Consider the following 19,396-nt stretch of genomic DNA (forward strand, 5'->3'; position numbering starts at 1 on the left):
AACAAGTGTCGATCAGTATGGCCTACTCCTGTTCCTAGTTCTTATGTAGTAGTTATGCATAAATCAGCCTACAGCATGCTTTTCTTTGTAGAAATAAACCTGCAGCATTTGTAGCAATGATATTAAGTTCCAGGCACTTCTATAGTTTCAATGTCTCTCCTGAGAGAAGAACTGATCGTTTAGCAATGTATAATACTTAGGTCGACCGTTCTGTGTTATTTTGCTGTTTTGATTGATATTTTGCCTGTATGTGATTGTGTGGTTATTTTCTAACAGACAGGGTCTTTGGAAGGACAGCACTTTAGCAGGACTGGTAACTTAGTCTCTCTGAGTGAGCAGCAGCTCGTTGACTGCTCTGACGATTATGGAAATTACGGCTGTAATGGAGGACTCATGGATAATGCATTTAAATATATAATTGCCAATGGAGGAGTTGACACTGAAGAGTCATATCCATACACAGCAGAGGTTAGCCAAGATAATCTTGATAAAGTATTCCATATTAAGTTAGTGCTTCTGAATGCAAATAGGCACAAGACTCTCAAATGCATATAATATAAAATGTCAAATGAGAGCCAGATATTAACGAAAAGGCACTGTATGACCTTATCCATGTTGTTTCTATGTCCGCACAAACACTATGTGCATAACTAGCACAGCCACAGTGAAAAATCAGTTTTCTTCAGTGGAATTAATAACTTCAAATAAATATTGATCCCTTAATTTAAGTAATTGGCCTTTTAAATCGCCATATTGGAATTAAAGCATCTGCAATGAGCCAATCACTTCACATCACCTAACACGAGGATTATCCTTCTTTGAGTGTAAGGCAAAAGAATGTGTTCTTTTTTTCGGTGAATTGCAACAGATTTGCTCCCCAGCCTGTTCTGTTTCTATTAGCCATAGGAACATCAGAATTACTTGATGCAAGGAGACCAAGGCCTTGCTACCATTTTGTTAGTCACTTATGCAATAATAATGAAGATACTGACTAATCACAGCCATTAATCTCTCCAATGGCAGTGATAGGGTCATAACTGTTACCTCTGCACCCCTGGATTATAAAAGGTTATCATTTTGCTAAATGGCCGAAACTGATATCCTATAACTTGCGATTCAAACAATAGGTAATTTTTCTTATTTCTTTTTCTCTCACATGCAGTTTTATCACTGAAAGAGGGAACAACAATAATGATTGGACATGCAAGGAACACTCACTGGTTAACACTGCTGCCTCACAGCACCAGGGACCTGGGTTCGATTCCGACCTTGGGTGACTGTTTGTGTGGAGTTTGCACGTTCTCCCCGTGTCGGTGTGGATTTCTTCTGGGTGCTCCGGTTTCCTCCCACAGTCTAAAGATGTGCAGGTTAGGTGGATTGGCCATTCTAATTTGTCCCCTAGTGTCCAAAGATTAGTTGGGGTTACGGGGATAGAGTAGAGCTGTGGGCCGAGGTAGGGTGCTCTTTCCAAAGGTCGGTGCAGACCCAATGGGCCGAATGGCCTCCTTTTGCACAGTAGGGATTCTTTGATGCTGCAGTATAAAGGGTGAACAGATGGGATATGCTAATATATGACATAGATGATGATATTCCTCCGACATCAGTCAGTCATGTGTTAGACTCTCAGGAGATAGTTTCGGAGCAATGTGGCTACTCTAGATCCTGTCTAGATGTAGTACTAATAAATAGGTGTATGACTCCATGACTCAAGTCCAAGAGAGAAAAACACATCTCACAACAGATTCAACATTGATAATTAGCCTGCCAATCTGTTCAGCACTTCCCCACTATTTGCCAAAGGGAGAGAAAGTTTGTGTGGAAATATCAAACAAACCATCCTTATATTTATTTTTGTCAATTTTCATTTTCTTTCACCCTGAAAGTTATTTTAAATTGTTCTCAGATCGTAGGAGGTTCTGGAAACACTCAATTAGTTGGCCACCTTAGTTGCATGGGGAACGTGTTGGACCGAATGGCCTGATTCTATCCTGTAAAGTTATATATTGCTGCTGCAATCCTAACGGGGTTGTTGCTGCCATAATAGAGATAGGCAAGCTGTAAGTGGGTAAATACAGTGTAAAGTTGACATAGTCCCAGGTGACCATAGGCTGCTTTCCCTTTGAGCGGGAGAGCTGACTTGTGGTGATTTAATCTAAGGATCACAACACCTCAGGCGAGGGCCAGGATTGACAGTATATTTCATCAGAAATATAGGTATCTAGGTTTTTTTCCCCATTATATTACCCTTCACCATGAAGAAGATATTCAATTTTGGAATTTCAAATTTGCTGACGATAACAAATTTTGAGGTGTGGCACATAGTTAGGATGACACCAGTCGGCTACAACGGGATGTAGATAGGCTGGCAGACTGGGCAGAAAAGTAGCAGATAGAATTTAATACAGAGAAATGTGAGGTGATGTATTTTGGCAAAAAGGATAGGGAGAGTCAATATAGACTAAGTGACATCGTATTAAATAATGTAAATAGACAGGGGGAGCTGTGGGTTGATGTTCACAGCTCTTTGAAGATGAATGAGACAGTTATTAGCCAAGCACATGGGACCTTGGGCTTCACAAATGGTGACACTGAGTCCAAAAACAGGAAATGTTACGCTGAACCGACAACTAGAGTACTGCATCTAGTTCTGGTCACCACACTTTTGGAAGGATGTTGAAAAGTTTCAGAGGAGATTTGCCAGAATGGTTGCTGGGATGAGAGATTTTAAATGTAAGATCAGGTTGGAGAAGTTGGGGTTGTTCCCCTTAGGGAAAAGGAAATTGAAAGGAGATTTGGTAGAAGTACCCAAGATTATGGCCGATTTAGAGAGGGTAGACAAAGAAAAGGTATTCCCATTTGCTGATGGAGCAAGGGCTGGAGGACGCATTTATGGTTTTGGGCAAGAGATGCGAGCAGGATGTTCGGAAGAACTCATTTTTACGCAGCAAGTAATGATGAGGGCGATGGAAGCAATTACGATGAATGATTTCAAAAGAAACACTAGCCAGGGCACTGAGGAAAATAAAGTTGCAAGTCTGCAAGGGTATATATAGTATGCAGAAATAGGACTGACTGGCTCGCTCTCGAAAGAGCCAGCATGGATTCTATGGGCCTCATGGCTTCCTTTTGTGTCATTATGACTGTATGACTTGACATTAAGAAAACTGAAATAGCATATTTGCAAGTGACATCAGTCAAAAGGGGAACATTAAGTCATTAAGTCTAAATAGCTAACCTATTCCCAGCAGTACACCTAATTCAAAAAGTTCCATGCAAAAGAAAATTATTTGAATAATTGGAGAGTGGTTCTTCTCACAGGCAGGGGCTAAGAATACCTGCTATTACTAAACATGGATTTTTCTTTTTCTGAGGAGCAGACAATCATATTACATTCTGAAAGCTCTTTTATATATAAAATTACCCTTAAATGCAGTCTCTCGGCTAAGTGTAGTCACTAGTTGCTTCTATTCTGGGAACCAAACCTGTATCTAATTAGCTCACTTATAACAGTTTCTTTCTGCATTCTATCTATCACAACATGATGTTGGCCGCACCAAATCCAGACTGTGTTGTGTTTTCAAAGCACGAGACATGGACAATATGCCAAGTATTAAGTAAAAATGTGTAACACCAGCACTTAACATTAACAAACCCAATGGAAATAACTGACTAAATGTGGCAAGAATATTATTAAATATGTAATTTCATTTTTATTACATAACAAATTGTGCCAGTCATCAGCACAATCAGCTCTGTTATTTTTGTCCTGTTTATTCAGGATGGACCCTGCAGATTCAATCTAGAAACTGTTGGTGCTACTTGTGCTGGATATATTGACCTTCCCAGGGGAAGAGAAGATTATTTACAGATGGCAGTGGCAAATAATGGGCCAATCTCTGTTGGCATTGATGCAGGTCTACCTTCATTCCAGCTGTATTCCTCAGGTAGGTATCTAGGTGCAATACGTCATCTTTTAATATTTTCTTACCCACTTGTATGGTTCAATTTTATGATTTAACACCTATGGCAAAGATCCTTTTTTAAAAATGTGTTCATGGGATGCGGGAGTGGCTGGCTGGCCCAGCATTTATTGCCCAACCCTGAGGGCATTTAAGAGTCAACCATATTGCTGTGGATCTGGAGTCAGACGTAGGCCAGACCAGGTAAGGACGACAGACTTCCTTCCCTGAAGGACATTAATGAACCAGGTGTGTTTTTGTGACAATCGATAATGGTTTCATGGTCACCGTTAGACTTTTAATTCCAGATTGGCCTTTTAATTCCAGATTTTTATTGAATTTAGATTTCACCATCTGCCTTGGTGGGATTCGACCCCGGATCTCCAGAGCATGACTCTGGGTCTCTGTATGACTAGTCCAGCAACAATACTACACCACTGCCTCCCCTTGATCCATATATATTAGGAATTTGGATACAGGCAGAGATCAATGCAGTGGATTTGTGGCTTATAAGCAAAACATGGTCAAAAATTCTCAACAGTCACTCCTGTTGTGCAAAACTGCATATCGAGCCAATGGAGTGGACATTCTTGCCCTATTTCAAGGGAATATAGTCATTGCTAGACATTATATACAGCCATTTGGTAGCACAGAGTTTGAATATTGCTGAAAAGAGAGACATATTGCTGAAGTCTTTTGTCTTGCACTCATCAGAACAAATCAATATCAAATTTCAAACTATCACAAGAGTTTGTGCTGCAGGAGAAAAGGTGCTGACATGTTGACAAGTTGATTCTGATTGGCTGAGGGCTAGCCTTTGTGAAACGAAACGGGGAACTATAAACTCCCCCAACTTCCACGTAGTTAAAAAAAGGCACACAGCTTGAAAATGTTCCTTTCATTCCCTGGAAATGAATGTATGTCACGTTTAGAAAGCATAAATGAGCCATTTGTGATTGTTTGAAATTTAGCATTCTTGCATTTGTCCTGGTCAGTGCAAGACGATAAACTTCAGCATAAACATGGTTTATCCAGTTTGCCTTCAATCATCCCAGTTAACATCTCATTCAACACTGTTATCGGAGTTATTGGCTAATCATAGCAATCACCACTATCAAATAGTCTTACCAAGCTCAGACATGGTGTGTGTGAAACCTCCAGTAGGGGAGAGCATTTTGAACCATAGGTTCACCCATATAGTGAACCTGCAAGTTACTCACATGTTGGTTGTGATCTCACTAAATTGGAACAGAGTCACATGATGAGTCCATTTAACCAGGTGTTTCCTAGTACTTGTCGCACCAAGAAACACCAAGCTATCTTTCGGGGGGTCAGTTTCAATTCTGGGCCTCAGGAGGCCCTGCTGAAGCTGCACTTATTTCTGTTTCCTGCACTGTTCCGGCGAATTCTGCTCACCGGAACTCCTCAGTGCAGGAAGAGATCAAGATGCTGCTTTTAAAGCCCCAACTTACCGCTAAGGGGGTTCCTTAGCTCCTCTGCACCCCACCTCACATGTGCTGGACACCCCCGAGCCTGGTCCCCGGCAGGTTAAGAAAAAGCCAGGTTGGCACCAGCAGTGCCTGGGTGCCAATCTGCCCAGAGGGTAAGTACCTGGGGGCCTCTGATTCCCTTGTAGACCCCCACATTTGTGGGGATCAGCACTGAACAGCGCTCACCCAAGGTCTCCAAGACGAAGGGGTTAAATCTCAATGCCTCGGCTAGATCAGGGGAGTGCATGTTAGAGTGAAACTAGTTGTCTCGCTTTACTATACAGATTTGCAAAATAGCGATCCTGCCCACAATGAACGGGAAGTCTGGCGAGATAGCGCAAGGTGTGGCAAGCCATGTAGATCCCGGAAAAGGGATCTCCCGGCATCTACTGGCCGTGCCGCGCTACCTATCGGGTGCAACGCGACCGGTAGATCGCGCCCATTGTGTGCCAAAACTATTTTTTCTGAAATAAATTTCAACAGTATTTGAATAAATAAATACTATCTGCTTCCACCATCACTGAAGGCAATCTGCTTAATAGAATGATGGCCACTTGTTCCCTGAATTAATGACCCTGACTACAGGAGCAGTGTGACAGAGCCCTGAGGAGTATATGAAGTGGGAGTGGAAAGGGAAAGTGCATTGCAATGTTTCACATCCTTACTTTTCAGGCCTTTGTCTCTGCCGAGGCTTACAGGTCAGTCAGTCTTCTGAGCTTCAGGCAACTATGCCCCTTTTACCTCATCTCCACCTCTTCTTGATCGTTTGTGTTTGCTCTTTATGCAGCAGCAGTTCCAGTGTGAGTGGGGTAGGAGCATGATGGTCAGGCGTGAGACAATGATCGCCATCCAGTTGTTTCCATCTGGGCTGTTTTTTCCGAGTCAGAATCTCACCAACCATATCAGGTGAACCTTGAACCAGTTGCCTGGGACCAGATTCGGGAAGTGTTAGACAGCTGTAAGCAGGACACTCAGAACACATAAAAACTGAGACAGCAATCTGTATCCATATTTTGCTTGGATCAGATTATTACAGATCACATTTAACAACGAGAAATATTTGTTGAATGAAGTGAATTCCTTGGGCGGGATTCTCTCAGCCCAGGCCGGGCCGGAGAATCGCCGGGCCGGGCGCTAATTGCGCGACGTCGCCCTGACGCCGGTCTGCCGATTCTCCGGAGAGCGGAGAATCGGCACAATTGGCGCCACCGCGATTAGCGCGGCGCTGGTCGGGGGCCATTCTACACGCCCCCCCCCCCCCTACCCCCGGCGATTCTCCGCCTGGGATGGGCCGAGCAGCCGTGCAAAAAATCCGAGTCCCGCCGGCGCCGCCCATGTGTAGTCTTACCCAGCGGGCCCTCGGTGAGCATGCATCCGGGGGCGGCCTGGTTGGGGGGGGGCCTTTGCTGTGGCCTGGCCCGCAATCGGGGCCTACCGATCGGCTGGCCGGCCTCTCGGGCTGGGGGCCTCTTTTGCTCCACGCCGGCCCATGTTGCGTCGGCCGGGGCCGGCGCGGAGAAGGGAGCCACTGTGCATGCGGCATTGGCATCGGTCCCACTGCGCATGCACGCATTGCCGCCGGTCCTACTGCGCATGCGCAGACCCGCGGCGCCCATCTGACACTGGCATCGGCAGCTGGAACGGCGTGGGTCACTCCAGTGCCGTGCTGGCCCCCTGTACGGGTCAGAATCGCTGCTCCTGAGGGCCTGTTGACACTGTCATGAAACGCGACGGCGTTTACGACGGCGTCAACATTTAGCCTCATGATCAGAGAATCCCGCCCCTTATCTCAGAGTTTCAGACACCTTAAGCTGGGAATTCGTATGTTCACAAATTATTTCTGATTTCTAAACTCTGCTTCTGAGAAAAATATTGGTCACTTTGTTCCTACTAAATGCAGGAGTCTATAATGAACCATTGTGCAGCAGTGAAGATCTCAATCATGGTGTTCTGGTTGTTGGATATGGAACATTATATGGAAGTGACTACTGGCTGGTTAAGAACAGGTAACAACATAAACCGGTGCTTTGCAAATATTATATAACATCCGTAGAACATACTCAATCGTCCTGATGTCAGTCTCTGTGCCCTTATTCCCTTACTTGTCACTCAATGTTGGCATTTGACAACAATTGTATTTCATTGTAAAATAAGAGACTATGGACTGGATTCTCCACCCCGCGACGCTGGCAATGCGGATTGTGATCGGCTGGAGAAACGGGCTTCCAACTAAAATCGAGGTTTATGCCAGGCGGTAGAATCGGGGTTCGTGCCTGTGCACCAGCGGGAGGATGCTATGTCATTAGGACCCATTTGCATCCACTTAGTGAGCCTGGCACCAGAGTCTCCGTGCCCTCGCGATTCTCCGGTCCTCCGGCTGGGTGCGGATCACTGGTTTCTGATGGGAAAGATTTCTCTGGGTCAAAGAACAAAGAACAAAGAAATGTACAGCACAAGAACAGGCCCTTCGGCCCTCCAAGCCCATGCCGACCATACTGCCCGACTAAACTACAATCTTCTACACTTCCTGGGTCCGTATCCCTCTATTCCCATCCTATTCATGTATTTGTCAAGATACCCCTTAAATGTCACTATCGTCCCTGCTTCCACCACTTCCTCCGGTAGCGAGTTCCAGGCACCCACTACCCTCTGTGTACAAAACTTGCCTCGTACATCTACTCTAAACCTTGCCCCTCTCACCTTAAACCTATGCCCCCTAGTAATTGACCCCTTTTCCCTGGAGAAAAGCCTCTGACTGTCCACTCTGTCTATGCCCCTTATAATTTTGTAGACAACTTGTGTGCCTTCGTCTGTCGATGTCTTCGGGACACCAAGTGGTCACATGATTATGTGATGACATGGCTACAAAAGAAGTCACGTGTTTGGAGAACGGGAGCTATCCCAAAGAATGCGGCAGAGCACAAATGTTGAAGTAGCTGCTAAACTAGTGAATAAACTACTCGCCGTTATAATTCCTGAATGTCTGTGATTCGAAAACCCAACACATTTACATCATGACCAATCAGCAAGCCAGCAGCAATGGGGGTTCCAGTCTATGGGCTGGACTGTATATAAGAAGCTACTCCTTGACTCAGTTTCTTTTTGTTGCTGGCTTTATGCCACAAATGTTCATGTCACGGACCCTGTCAGGCTTTATTTAGCCGCAATTCTTTCAACATTGTTACATTCACCTTTCTGCCACCCAGATTTCTCAATCTGGTAATCTCATACCAAACAGACTCCCGCAGTTCAAGAAGGCGGCTCAGCGTCATCTTCTCAAGGGCAGGTTGGAAAGGGCAATAACACTTCTGGCCTGGCCAGTGACACATACAACCCATGAAAGAATCAAATCAAAAATTGGAGCGTGAAGATGAAAGTTTAATAAAGCCAAGGAAATCACCCACAAAGTCTAGACGAGGACAGAAAAATTAATATTTAAAGGAAATACAATTTTATTTCATAGTTATCATTTAATGTGCTTCTCAGTCTCTCATTGACTTTGACAACACACTGCAATATCAACAAACGAACATTAACACAAACTCATGCTCATTGGATTGTGATGCTCAGCAGCAAGTTAGCATCTACTGGTTTAGCACATGCTTGTGTGAATATCCTTTATTTTCTATTTTAACATAGGTCTTTACATCATTAAAATTATGGAACAATTCAATTACATGTGTTTAATAAGGACAAGGGGAGCCAAACCGAGTAAAAATAAGAACAAGTTTTTATTTACAAACGATACATATACAGTTCCCGGTGGACCCCTACTGGGATCCTGCTTAGTCGTTGCCTTACTGGCTGACATTATATACTCTGGGTAATTGAGATACCCTGTCCCGAGCAGAGGAGCTCGAACTCCGTAAGGAGTACGGGAAAGCTGAGCATTCCAATCCAGTAGGTCCCTTGCGGGATATTACAATGTGCTAAATATTCATGTGCTATTATTGCTCCATGTAAGTTGAGATCTTTTTACATAAGAACAGAAGAAATAGGCACTGGAGTCAGCTACTGGCTCTGATTTTAACATTACCTAATACTCACATTTCATGGTGCTTTTTCATTGCCAGCTGGGGTACAGACTGGGGTGATGAAGGATATATTTACATGTCAAGGAACAAGGATAATCAATGTGGAATCGCATCACTTGCCAGCTTCCCTTTGGTGTAAGTCTAATAATTTGTTTTGCCTTGTCCAATTTATTTCAAAGTAAATTTGGTGGTGAATTCATGCACCAAACAAAATGAGATATTTCAGTGATGTATGATGGTGGGAGGTGTGGGTTTGGAGCCTAGGTAGAAATTGATAAGTGTTTGCCTGTTCTTCAGATGTAAAATTAGCACAATGATCAGAGCTTTGGCTGTGGACAGTCCATAATAAATCAGCACCTACTTTGGGCAACTGCTAAATTTTTCCTGTACATTTTTAAGGGATAGAGGTGAATGTAGAAATCAATAACTAGGCCCTTTTCTCATTCATTCATGGGATGTGAGCAACACTGCCAAAGACAGCATTTGTCACCCATCCCGAATTACCCTTGAGGGGGATTATGAGCCATCTTCTAGAAACCTGTTGGTATGTCTACAGTGCTCAGGGGGCTTCTAAGATTTTGATCCAGCGAATCAAAGGAATGGCAATATTGTTCCAAGTCAGGATGGTGTATGACTTGGAGGGGAATTAGTCGCTAGTGTTCTCATGCATCTTGCTGCTCTTGTCCTCCTATATGGTAGAGATTGCAGGTTAGAATGACGCTCTTGAAGGAGTCTTGATAAGTTGCTGCAGTTTTTTGCTCAGTTGGCTGGACAGCTGGTTTGTGATGCAAGGCAAGGCCAGCAGCACGGGTACTGGCTGAGGTCATTCATGAATGCCCCGCATTCCCAATCTTGCCCCTTGTCTGAGGTGTGGTGATCGTCAGGTTAAATCACCACCAGTCAGCTCTCCCCCTCAAAGAAGAAAGCAGCCTTTGATCATAGAATCATGGAATCATAGAATTTACTGTGCAATAGGAGGCCATTCGGCCCATCGAGTCTGCACCATCCCTTGGAAAGAGCACCCTACTTATGCCCATGCCTCCACCTTATCCCTGTACCCAGTAGCCCCACCTAGCCTTTTGGACACTAAGGGACAATTTAGCATGGCCAATCCAAATAACGTCTACATCTTTGGACTGTCTGAAGAAACCGGAGCACCCGGAGGAAACCCACGCAGACATGGGGAGAAAGTGCAAACTCCACACAGTCACCCGAGGCTGGAATTGAACCTGGATCCCTGGAGCTGTGAGTGCTGACCACTGTACCACCGTGCCGCCACTGGGATCATCAGGGACTGTGGAGACTTTACTCGATATGGTACACCTTGGTGTTACTGTGCAATGGTGATGCAGGGAATGAATGTTTAAAATCATGGATGAATGCCAATCAAACTGGCCACTTTGTTCTGGATATTTAACATATGCAAATTTTTAACCCCAGTTGAAGGGCGCCTCTAAAAATTTGTTTCTGATGAGTGGGGTAGGTGTCAATCTGTCCAAGACAGACCAAAAATATTAAATTAAAAGTAAATACTTCTGATGCAGCCAGGAGGAGTAGGAGCTCTACCCACACCCTCTAAACTGTACCAGTGACTCCACAGGTGATGAGCTCTGAGCACTCACCACATTGTCATCCCTCAGAGCCAGGACTTACAGCTGAGCAGCTGCTAACAAGGCAAGCAAATTGACGTTTCACAATGACAATGCACAAGTTAACTATAGGAAATAGGAGCAGGAGTGGGCTATTTGGCCCCTCGGGCCTGCTCCACCATTCCACTAGATCATGACTGTTCTGCTACCTCAAAGCTATTTTCCCGCACTATCCCCATATCCTTTGATATCTTTAATATCTAGAAATCTATCGCAGTCTTGAATATACTCAATGATTGAGCCTCAACAGCCCACTGGGATGGAGCATTCCAAAGGTTCACCACCCTCTGGAATTCCTCCTCGCCTCTGTCCTAAATAACTTAGCGCTTATTCTGAGACCGTGTCACCTGGTTCCAGATCCCCCAACCAGAGGAAATATCCTTCCTGCATTTTCCCTGTTGAATGCCTTAAGAGGCATGTTGTATGCTTCGATGAGATCACCTCCCATTCTTCTGAACTCGAGGGGATACAGGCCCAGTCTCCTCCATCCCAGCAATCAGTCTGGTGAACCTTAATTGCAGTCCCTTTATAACAAGTATACCCTTTCTTAGGTAAGGAGGTCAAAACTGTACAGAATACTCCACGTTTGGTCTCACCAAGGCTCGAGAAATTGCAGTAAGACATCTATACTCCTGTACACAAATCCTCTTGCAATAAAGGCCAACATACTATTTACCTTCCTAATGGCTTGTTGTACCTGCCTGTTAGCAGTCAATGACTTATGGGGCTGGATTCTCTGATTTTGAGACTAAGTGCTGACGCCAGTGTGGGAACAGTGGCATTTTACGCCCCAAAAAACGGTGCAAAACCTCCACCGATTCTTCGTCTGGTGGGGGGCTAGCAGGCAAACAGCGTAGAGCCCCCAGCTTTACCTGGGGATATGGCCGGAGAATTACCGGGTCCGTGGCCGCGCATGCGCATGGCCGCTGCCTGCAGCGGCTGTGCCATGCAACATGGCGCCGACCGCGCGCGGACCTGGCCTGCCAAACAGTGCCCCCCTTCAGCCAGGCTCGCCACCCCCAGACCATCCCCCACCAGTGCCCCCAGCCCACGCCAAAGCCCCCCCACTGCCCGCGGATCGGCTTCCCCCCCCCCGCACTATGGCGGTGCTGGCCTCAGTCCCCAGCCGCCATGTCCGGTTCCCGAAAAAAAAAATAGCACGAGTGACCCACGCATCGGGAACTCGGTCCATCGGGTTCGGAGCATAAGAGGAGGGCCTCAGGTGACGTCCTGAGGCCATCGATAAGGCATGCGGCATTCTCTGCGAGTACGCAGTTTTGGAGGGAGCGAAGCATCACAAAAGCGGTGCTGCTCCCGATTTCGGCACCAACGTGGATTCTCCGGCCGATTGCCAAACGCGATTTTGGCGTCGGAGACTGGAGAATCCTGCCCATGAGCTTTGGACATCAGAACTTCCCAGTCTCTCACCTTAAACTCTCTTCTTCCTCCTGGTTCCAAGGCTGGAAGATTGAAGGGTAAGAAATTTACAAAACGAAACTAAAAAGAGTATTTAATTAATAATTTACTTCTCAAAACATCGACAAAGACTATTTGGTACAGAGATCACGCACAGTCTAATGGAGCAGGCATCTAGAGCTGGTATAGTTTTCACTTTGAAATACAATTTAGTCTAATGTAGTTATCAGAAGTTGCACAGAAAGTATATTTTATTGACTGATGTTATTTTCGGCTCATTCAGGTTTCTATGCCTCTTAGCGGACACATATTTGTGGCTAATAATTCACAATTTAATATTTGTCAATTATTACTGCAGTTGGAAAGAAACCCTTCCATTTAAGTAAAGCCTTTCATGATTTTAAGACGTCTTACACTTTGACCGTCAATGAAATACTTTTCATTTGTAGCTGTTACTGTAATTTCGGAAATACAACAGACGATTTGAGCACAGCAAGCACCCTCAAAGAACAATGTGATAATAAGACTATAAGACCATAATATATATAGGAGCATAATTAGGCCACTCGGCCCATCGAGTCTGCTCCACCATTCAATCATGGCTGATATTTTTCTCATCCCCATTCTCTGCCTTCTCCCCATAACCCCTGATCCCCTTATTGATCAAAAACCTATCTATCTCTGTTTTAAAGACACTTAGTGATTTGGTCTCCACAGCCTTCTGTGGCAAAGCGTTCCACAGATTCACCACCCTCTGGCTGAAGAAATTCTTCCTCATCTCTGTTTTAAAGGATCGTCCCTTTCGTCTGAGATTGTGTCCTCTGCTTCTAGTTTTTCCTGCAAATGGAAATCTTCTCTCCATGTCCACTCTATCCAGGCCAAGCAGTATCCTGTAAGTTTCAATAAAATTCCCCCTCATCCTTCTAAACTCCGAGTACAGACCCAGAGTCCTCAACCGTTTCTCATACAACAAGCTCTTCATTCCAGGGAGCATTCTTGTGAACCTCCTCTGGACCCTTTCCAAGGCCAGCACATCTTTCCTTAGATACAGTGCCCAAAACTGGTCACAATACTCCAAATGGGGTCTGACCAGAGCCTTATATAGCCTCAGAAGTACATCCCTAGTCTTGTATTCTCGCCCCCTCGACATGAATGCTAACATGCTAACATTGCATTTGCCTTCCTAACTGCCGACTGAACCTGCACGTTAACCTTAAGAGAATCATGAACAAGGACTCCCAGTCCCTTTGTGCTTCTGATTTCCTAAGCATTTCCCCATTTAGAAAATAGTCTGTGCCTCCATTTCTCCTTCCAAAGTGCATAACCTTACACTTTTCCACATTGTATTCCATCTCCCACTTCTTTGCCCACTCTCCCAGCCTGTCCAAGTCGTTCTGAAGCCCATCTGCTTCCTCAATACTACCTGCCCGTCTACAGATCTTTGTGTATCATCTGTAAATTTAGCAACCGTGCCTTCAGTTCCTTCCTCCAGACCATTAATGTATATTGTAAAACGTTGTGGTCCCAGCACAGACTCCTGAGGCACACCACCAGTCACCGACTGCCATCCTGAAAAAGACTCCTTTATCCCCACTCTCTGCCGTCTGCCAGTCAGCCAATCCTCTATCCATGCTCGGATCTTACCCTGAACACCATGGGCTCTTAACTTATTTAATAGTCTCCAATGCGGCACCTTGTCAAAGGCCTTCTGGAAATGTAAATAAATCACGTTCACTGGTTCTCCTTTGTCTAACTTACTTGTTACCTCCTCAAAGAACTCTAACAGATTTGTCAGACATGACCTCCCTTTGACAAAGACGTGTTGATTCAATCCAATGTTATCATGAATTTCCAAGTACTTTGTGATCTCATCTTTAATAATGGACTCTAAAATCTTACCAATGACTGAAATCAGGCTAACCGGCCTATAATTTCCCATTTTCTGCCTTCCTCCCTTCTTAAACAGTGGTGTTACATTTGCCACTTTCCAGTCCTCTGGGACCCTTCCTGCCTCCAGTGATTCCTGAAAGATCATCACCAATACCTCCACAATCTCCTCAGCTATCTCTTTTAGAACCCTGGGGTGTAGTCCACCCAGTCCAGGTCATTTATCCACCTTCAGACCTTTCAGTTTCCCCAGAACCTTCTTCTTACTAATGGTCACTGCACTCACCTCTGCCCCCTGATTCTCCTGGAGCTCTGGCATTCCACTGGTATCTTCCACCGTGAAGACTGATGCAAAGTAACTATTCAATTTGTCTGCCATTTCTTTGTTTCCTATTATTACTTCTCCAGCCACATTTTCCAATGGTCCAATGTCTATTTTTGATGGACATTCTCTTACCTTTTATATATTGAAAAAAACTCTTCCTATCTTCCTTTATATTACTAGCTAGCTTGCACTCATACTTCATCTTCTCCCCCCTTCTTGCTTTTTGAATTGTCTTCTGCTCGCTTTTAAAGGTTTCCAAATCCTATGGCTTCCCACAAATGCTTGCCACTTTGTATGCTTTTTTCTTAGCTTTTATGCTGTCCTTGACTTCTCTCGTCAGCCATGGATGTCTTGTCCTCCCCTTCGCATGTTTCTTCCTCCTTGGGATGACTTTCTCTTGTGCCTCCCGAATAACCTCCAAAAACTCCTGCCATTGCTGTTCCACTGTCTTCCCTGCTAGGCTTCTTTTCCAATCAACTCTGGCCAGCTCCTCCCTCATGTATTTGTAGTTGCCCTTATTTAATTGTAATACCGTTACATCTGATTGCAGCTTCTCCCTCTCAAACTGCAGGGTAAATTCTCTCATATTGTGGTCTCTGCTCCCTAAGGGTTCTTTCCCCTTAAGTTCCGTAATCAAGTCTGTCACATTACACATCACCAAATCCAGAATTGTCTGTTCCCTTGTGGGCTCTACCACAAGCTGTTCCAAAAAAAAATCTCTTAGACAATAATGGCCAGATAATGTTTTTTGTAACGATTGAGGGAGAATGTAGGCCAGGTTACCAGGGGTAACTCTCCGAAATTGTGCCACAGGATATTTTACATCTACCTGTGAGGGCAGACAGGGCTTTAGTTTAATGCCTTATCTGAAAAACGGCACCTTCAACAAACCTACAACCACTACTATCTAGAAGAAAAGAGCAGCTGATACCTGGGAACTGCACCCGCTGGACGTTCTCCTCCAAGTCACTCACCACCCTGACTTTAAAATAAATCGTCGTTCTTCCACTGTCGGTGGGGCAACATCTTAGAACTCCCTCCCTAACAGCACAGTGGGTGTATCTACAGCTCAAGGACTGCAGCGGTTCAAGAAGGCAACTCACCACCACCTTCTGAAGGGCAACCAGGGGTGGGCAATAAATGCTGGCCTAGCCAGTGACGCCCACATCCCATAAATGAATTTTTTAAAAGTGCACCACTATCTCAGTCCCCTAGCGGAGTGACATCCTCGATTTATGCTCTCAAGTTTTGGATTGGGACTTGAATCTACATGCGCATCAAATGTTAAGAAAGTTAGCTGCATTGAATTAAGCAATAAAGAGTAAAAGCAACATGTTGCTCACTATGCAAGCTTGTTAGGCGCTGGTTTAGCACAGTGGGCTGAATAGCTGGCTTGTAAAGCAAACCAAAGCAGGCCAGCAGCGCGGGTTCAATTCCTGTACCAGCCTCCCCGAACAGGCGCCGGAATGTAGCGACTAGGGGCTTTTCCCAGTAACTTCATTTGAAGCCTACTTGTGTCAATAAGCAATTCTCATTTTTATGTACTCTTACTTTTTAGTTGCTGTTTCTCCGCACCAATCTTAAACTTCTCTACTTTAATTCACAGATTATGAAATTCTCACTATCCTGAAAGTAGTGCCTCTGGTGAGCACCAAAGAATATTAATATATAACAGTATGATTGCATGTATTTTTTAACCCCAATCACTTTTAATGAACAGTATAATGAATTACAGCCCATCATTCATGGATAGATTTATTTTTGCAAATTTGATTTTTACTGGTGGTGATACTGCATTGTTTCAACATTGTAATTTGTAACTCGTCCCTGGTGTATGGAACAATCGCAATTTGCAGATTTATTTTTTTGAGCAAGTTTTGAATATAGATGTGTTGTAATGTGTGTGCAGGATGCTGTGTAGGTTTTGTAGCCTCTTATGCCATTGTGCTCTATACAGTGCATTAAAGCCATCAAGACCTTCTAGAATGCTAACTGGTGCTTGCCTGTCCTGCCATTAGTCTCCATGGCAATAAATGTAATTTTTTCCTTCAACGTTTGGTGCTTCTCACTCGCTTGCATATTCAGTGTACCCTCCAGATATTTTAAGGTTGTCAGATATTGAACATAAGAACGGAATAGCAGCAGCTGTATGTCATTCTGTTCCTCGGGTCTGCTCTGCCAGTCAGAAAGGTCATGGAGATCTGTTGTGGCCTGAACTCCACTTTCCCGTCCGTCCCCCATAACTCCTCACTCTCTTATCAATCAAAAATCTGTCCAATTCAGTCTTGAATATGTCCAATGACCTCGCCGCCTCCACCCCTCATTGGGAGAAGAGAATTCCAAACGCTAATGGCCCTCTGAAAAAATAAATTCCTCCATATCTCCACGTTAAATGTGAGACTCCTTGGGTGGAATTCTCCCAAAATATTCCCCTGTGGGAAATGAGATGCAATTCCTGCAGGGTAGATCAACACAATCCAGATCTCAATCCACCACACTTAGAAATGTTTTTGGAGCCGGTGTGATTCGCACAGTGAGATCTGAAGAAGCCGGCAAGGCCGGATCCTCAGGGATCGGGGTGCATTTTTTAAGGGGCTCCCCGATCTCAGAAGGGCTCTACAGCCCCGCAACTCCTCCTCCCCCTCGCACCCCCAGTCACTGGCAAGGCCCCTCTCCCAAGGGAGCAACCCCCCAGCTATGTGTTCATCAAAACCCCCTCCGCCCTTCGGGGTGGAGCTGGTTAGCACTGCCAGGTTGGCACTGCCAGGGTGTCAAGGGGCAGTGCCAGGACACTGTCCAGCCATGTCCCGGAACACCTGGGGGTTACAATGAACTCTGGGCCCACCCGGTGTGGTCATCATATCTATCCAGAGAATTTAACAGTGGCTGTGAGCAGGTCCTCATTGAGGAACCCCTGCACTTCAGTGTCTGAGTGGTGCCAGCTGCTTCTATGGTGGAAAAGTTCCTCCAGTGCAGGCATGCTGTTCAGGCATCAGAGGTTGAAAAAGATCCAGTCTAAAAACAAAACTCTCAGACTGCACACCAGCTCTTTCTAGCAAACGCTTCTGAGGAGAGAAAAACCCACTATTAAAACAAACACACAGACAGAGCACATGCTCTTCTTAGGAAGCTGTTCAGTGCAGAGGAAACCCCAGCAGAAAAAAGCTACAGTTAGAAACTAGGAAGCACTTCAAAGCAAAGAAACAACTTCTATGAAAAATCACAGTTAGAAGCAACATCTGCTCAAAACAGAAAGAACTTCAGAGTTAATGGACCATGAAGAGCTACAAAAACAAAGAAAACAAATCCATCCTTTGAAAAAGCCTGGACGTATCAATCATGAGATTTGAAAAGGGTAATGGACCACAAAATTAAATATAAATAATACAGTTCAAAGCTTTTAGGCTCCTCAGCAAGCTCAGAGATTTGGTAAAGGGAAATACATTTTAATGTGAAAAAAGCACTTCAGAGGTCTCCAACACACCAGAGGGAAGACTTTTGCCTTCGTCTGACAGATTATTGATGTTGACATTCTGGGAGAGGCATCAAAGAATTTCAAGGCTACAGAGGGAACATTTTCCACATGACCCACATCACAGAAAAGACCCCTCACCTGACACTCTCCAGTCCGAGCACCCAACCACCAGCCTGAAAGACCCCTCTCTGCATCCTTGAGGCAAGTGTAGAGAGGGTACTCACCCCCATGCTTCCTCTCAGTGTCCCTGGTACCTGGTTCCTGCTTTTAGGGACCAGTTGTGATTCAGACTGAGTGATTTTCCTTGGCCAGGGGGGGTGGTGATGTGAATTCCGGGAGGCCGCTGCTTTCATCTTTAATCTTGCTAATGAGATTAAAATGAATGCAAATTAGTTACAATCAGGTTCCGTCCTTCTGGGCAAGATTCTGATCACACTGGCTGGAGCGAGCTGGGAGAACTGAAAACTTATTTGTGAGGAGCGCAAATCCTATTTCGAGGATCTCCCGCAATTCTCTCGACTTAGCGGGATTTGTGGCGGCGCAACGCAGCCAGAGAATCCCCCCCCCATTATTTTGAATCTGTGCCCCCAGTCCTAAATTCCCCCTGGAGGGGAAACATCCTCTCAGTAGCTACCCTGGCAAGCCTCTCAGAATCTTATGTTTCAATAAGGTTGACTCACATTCTTCTGAACTGCAAGAGTGTTTAGCCCAGACTTTGTTTTAGCACTGGGGAGCTGAACTCAGAGATCGGATCACCATGTTGAAAGGGTGCCCCGATCTTAAAGTTAGCTTGTGGGCCCCCACCCCCCAACTCCCCAAGACATGGACGCTACCCAACACCCGCTTAGTGACTGCACCCCGCTATGGGATCCCTGTGAACCCTCTTCTTCAAGCACGCCCAAGCTCCCGTACAGCATCCCCCCTTCCAGGACCCCCACCCTTCAGCCCCCCCAACCTCCCAGAGGACCCTACTTACCTGCCCTGCACAACCACTCCTATCAAACATCACCTCCACCCTCATTTCATGGGCATGGCCTCCCTCGGCCCCTGACCCTTGGCGTGCCACGCTGGCACTAGAACACCCTTGCACTGCCACCTGGCAGCAAGATGCCAGCTGGGCAGTGTCAAGCTACCAGCATGGTGTCCCAAAAACAATTGACA

General features: G+C 45.2%; 1 protein-coding gene across 2 annotated transcripts in view; it reads left to right on the forward strand.

The window, feature by feature from the left end:
* Positions 1-16,812, forward strand: part of ctsl.1 (cathepsin L.1) — a 44,378-nt gene extending 27,566 nt beyond the window's left edge. The window contains exons 4-8 of one of the 2 annotated variants that reach the window (XM_072500799.1): positions 277-468; positions 3,779-3,944; positions 7,350-7,455; positions 9,523-9,618; positions 16,367-16,812. In XM_072500799.1, the coding sequence (XP_072356900.1) occupies positions 277-468; positions 3,779-3,944; positions 7,350-7,455; positions 9,523-9,618; positions 16,367-16,373 (567 nt within the window). In that variant the 3' untranslated portion in view covers positions 16,374-16,812. Of the gene's footprint in view, positions 1-276; positions 469-3,778; positions 3,945-7,349; positions 7,456-9,522; positions 9,623-16,366 lie in introns of those variants that run through there. The other variant, XM_072500800.1, reaches the window with a different exon arrangement.
* The last annotated feature ends 2,584 nt before the right edge of the window (positions 16,813-19,396 follow it).

Source organism: Scyliorhinus torazame, chromosome 1 (assembly GCF_047496885.1).
Source record: "Scyliorhinus torazame isolate Kashiwa2021f chromosome 1, sScyTor2.1, whole genome shotgun sequence".
Classification (NCBI taxonomy): Eukaryota; Metazoa; Chordata; class Chondrichthyes; order Carcharhiniformes; family Scyliorhinidae; genus Scyliorhinus; species Scyliorhinus torazame.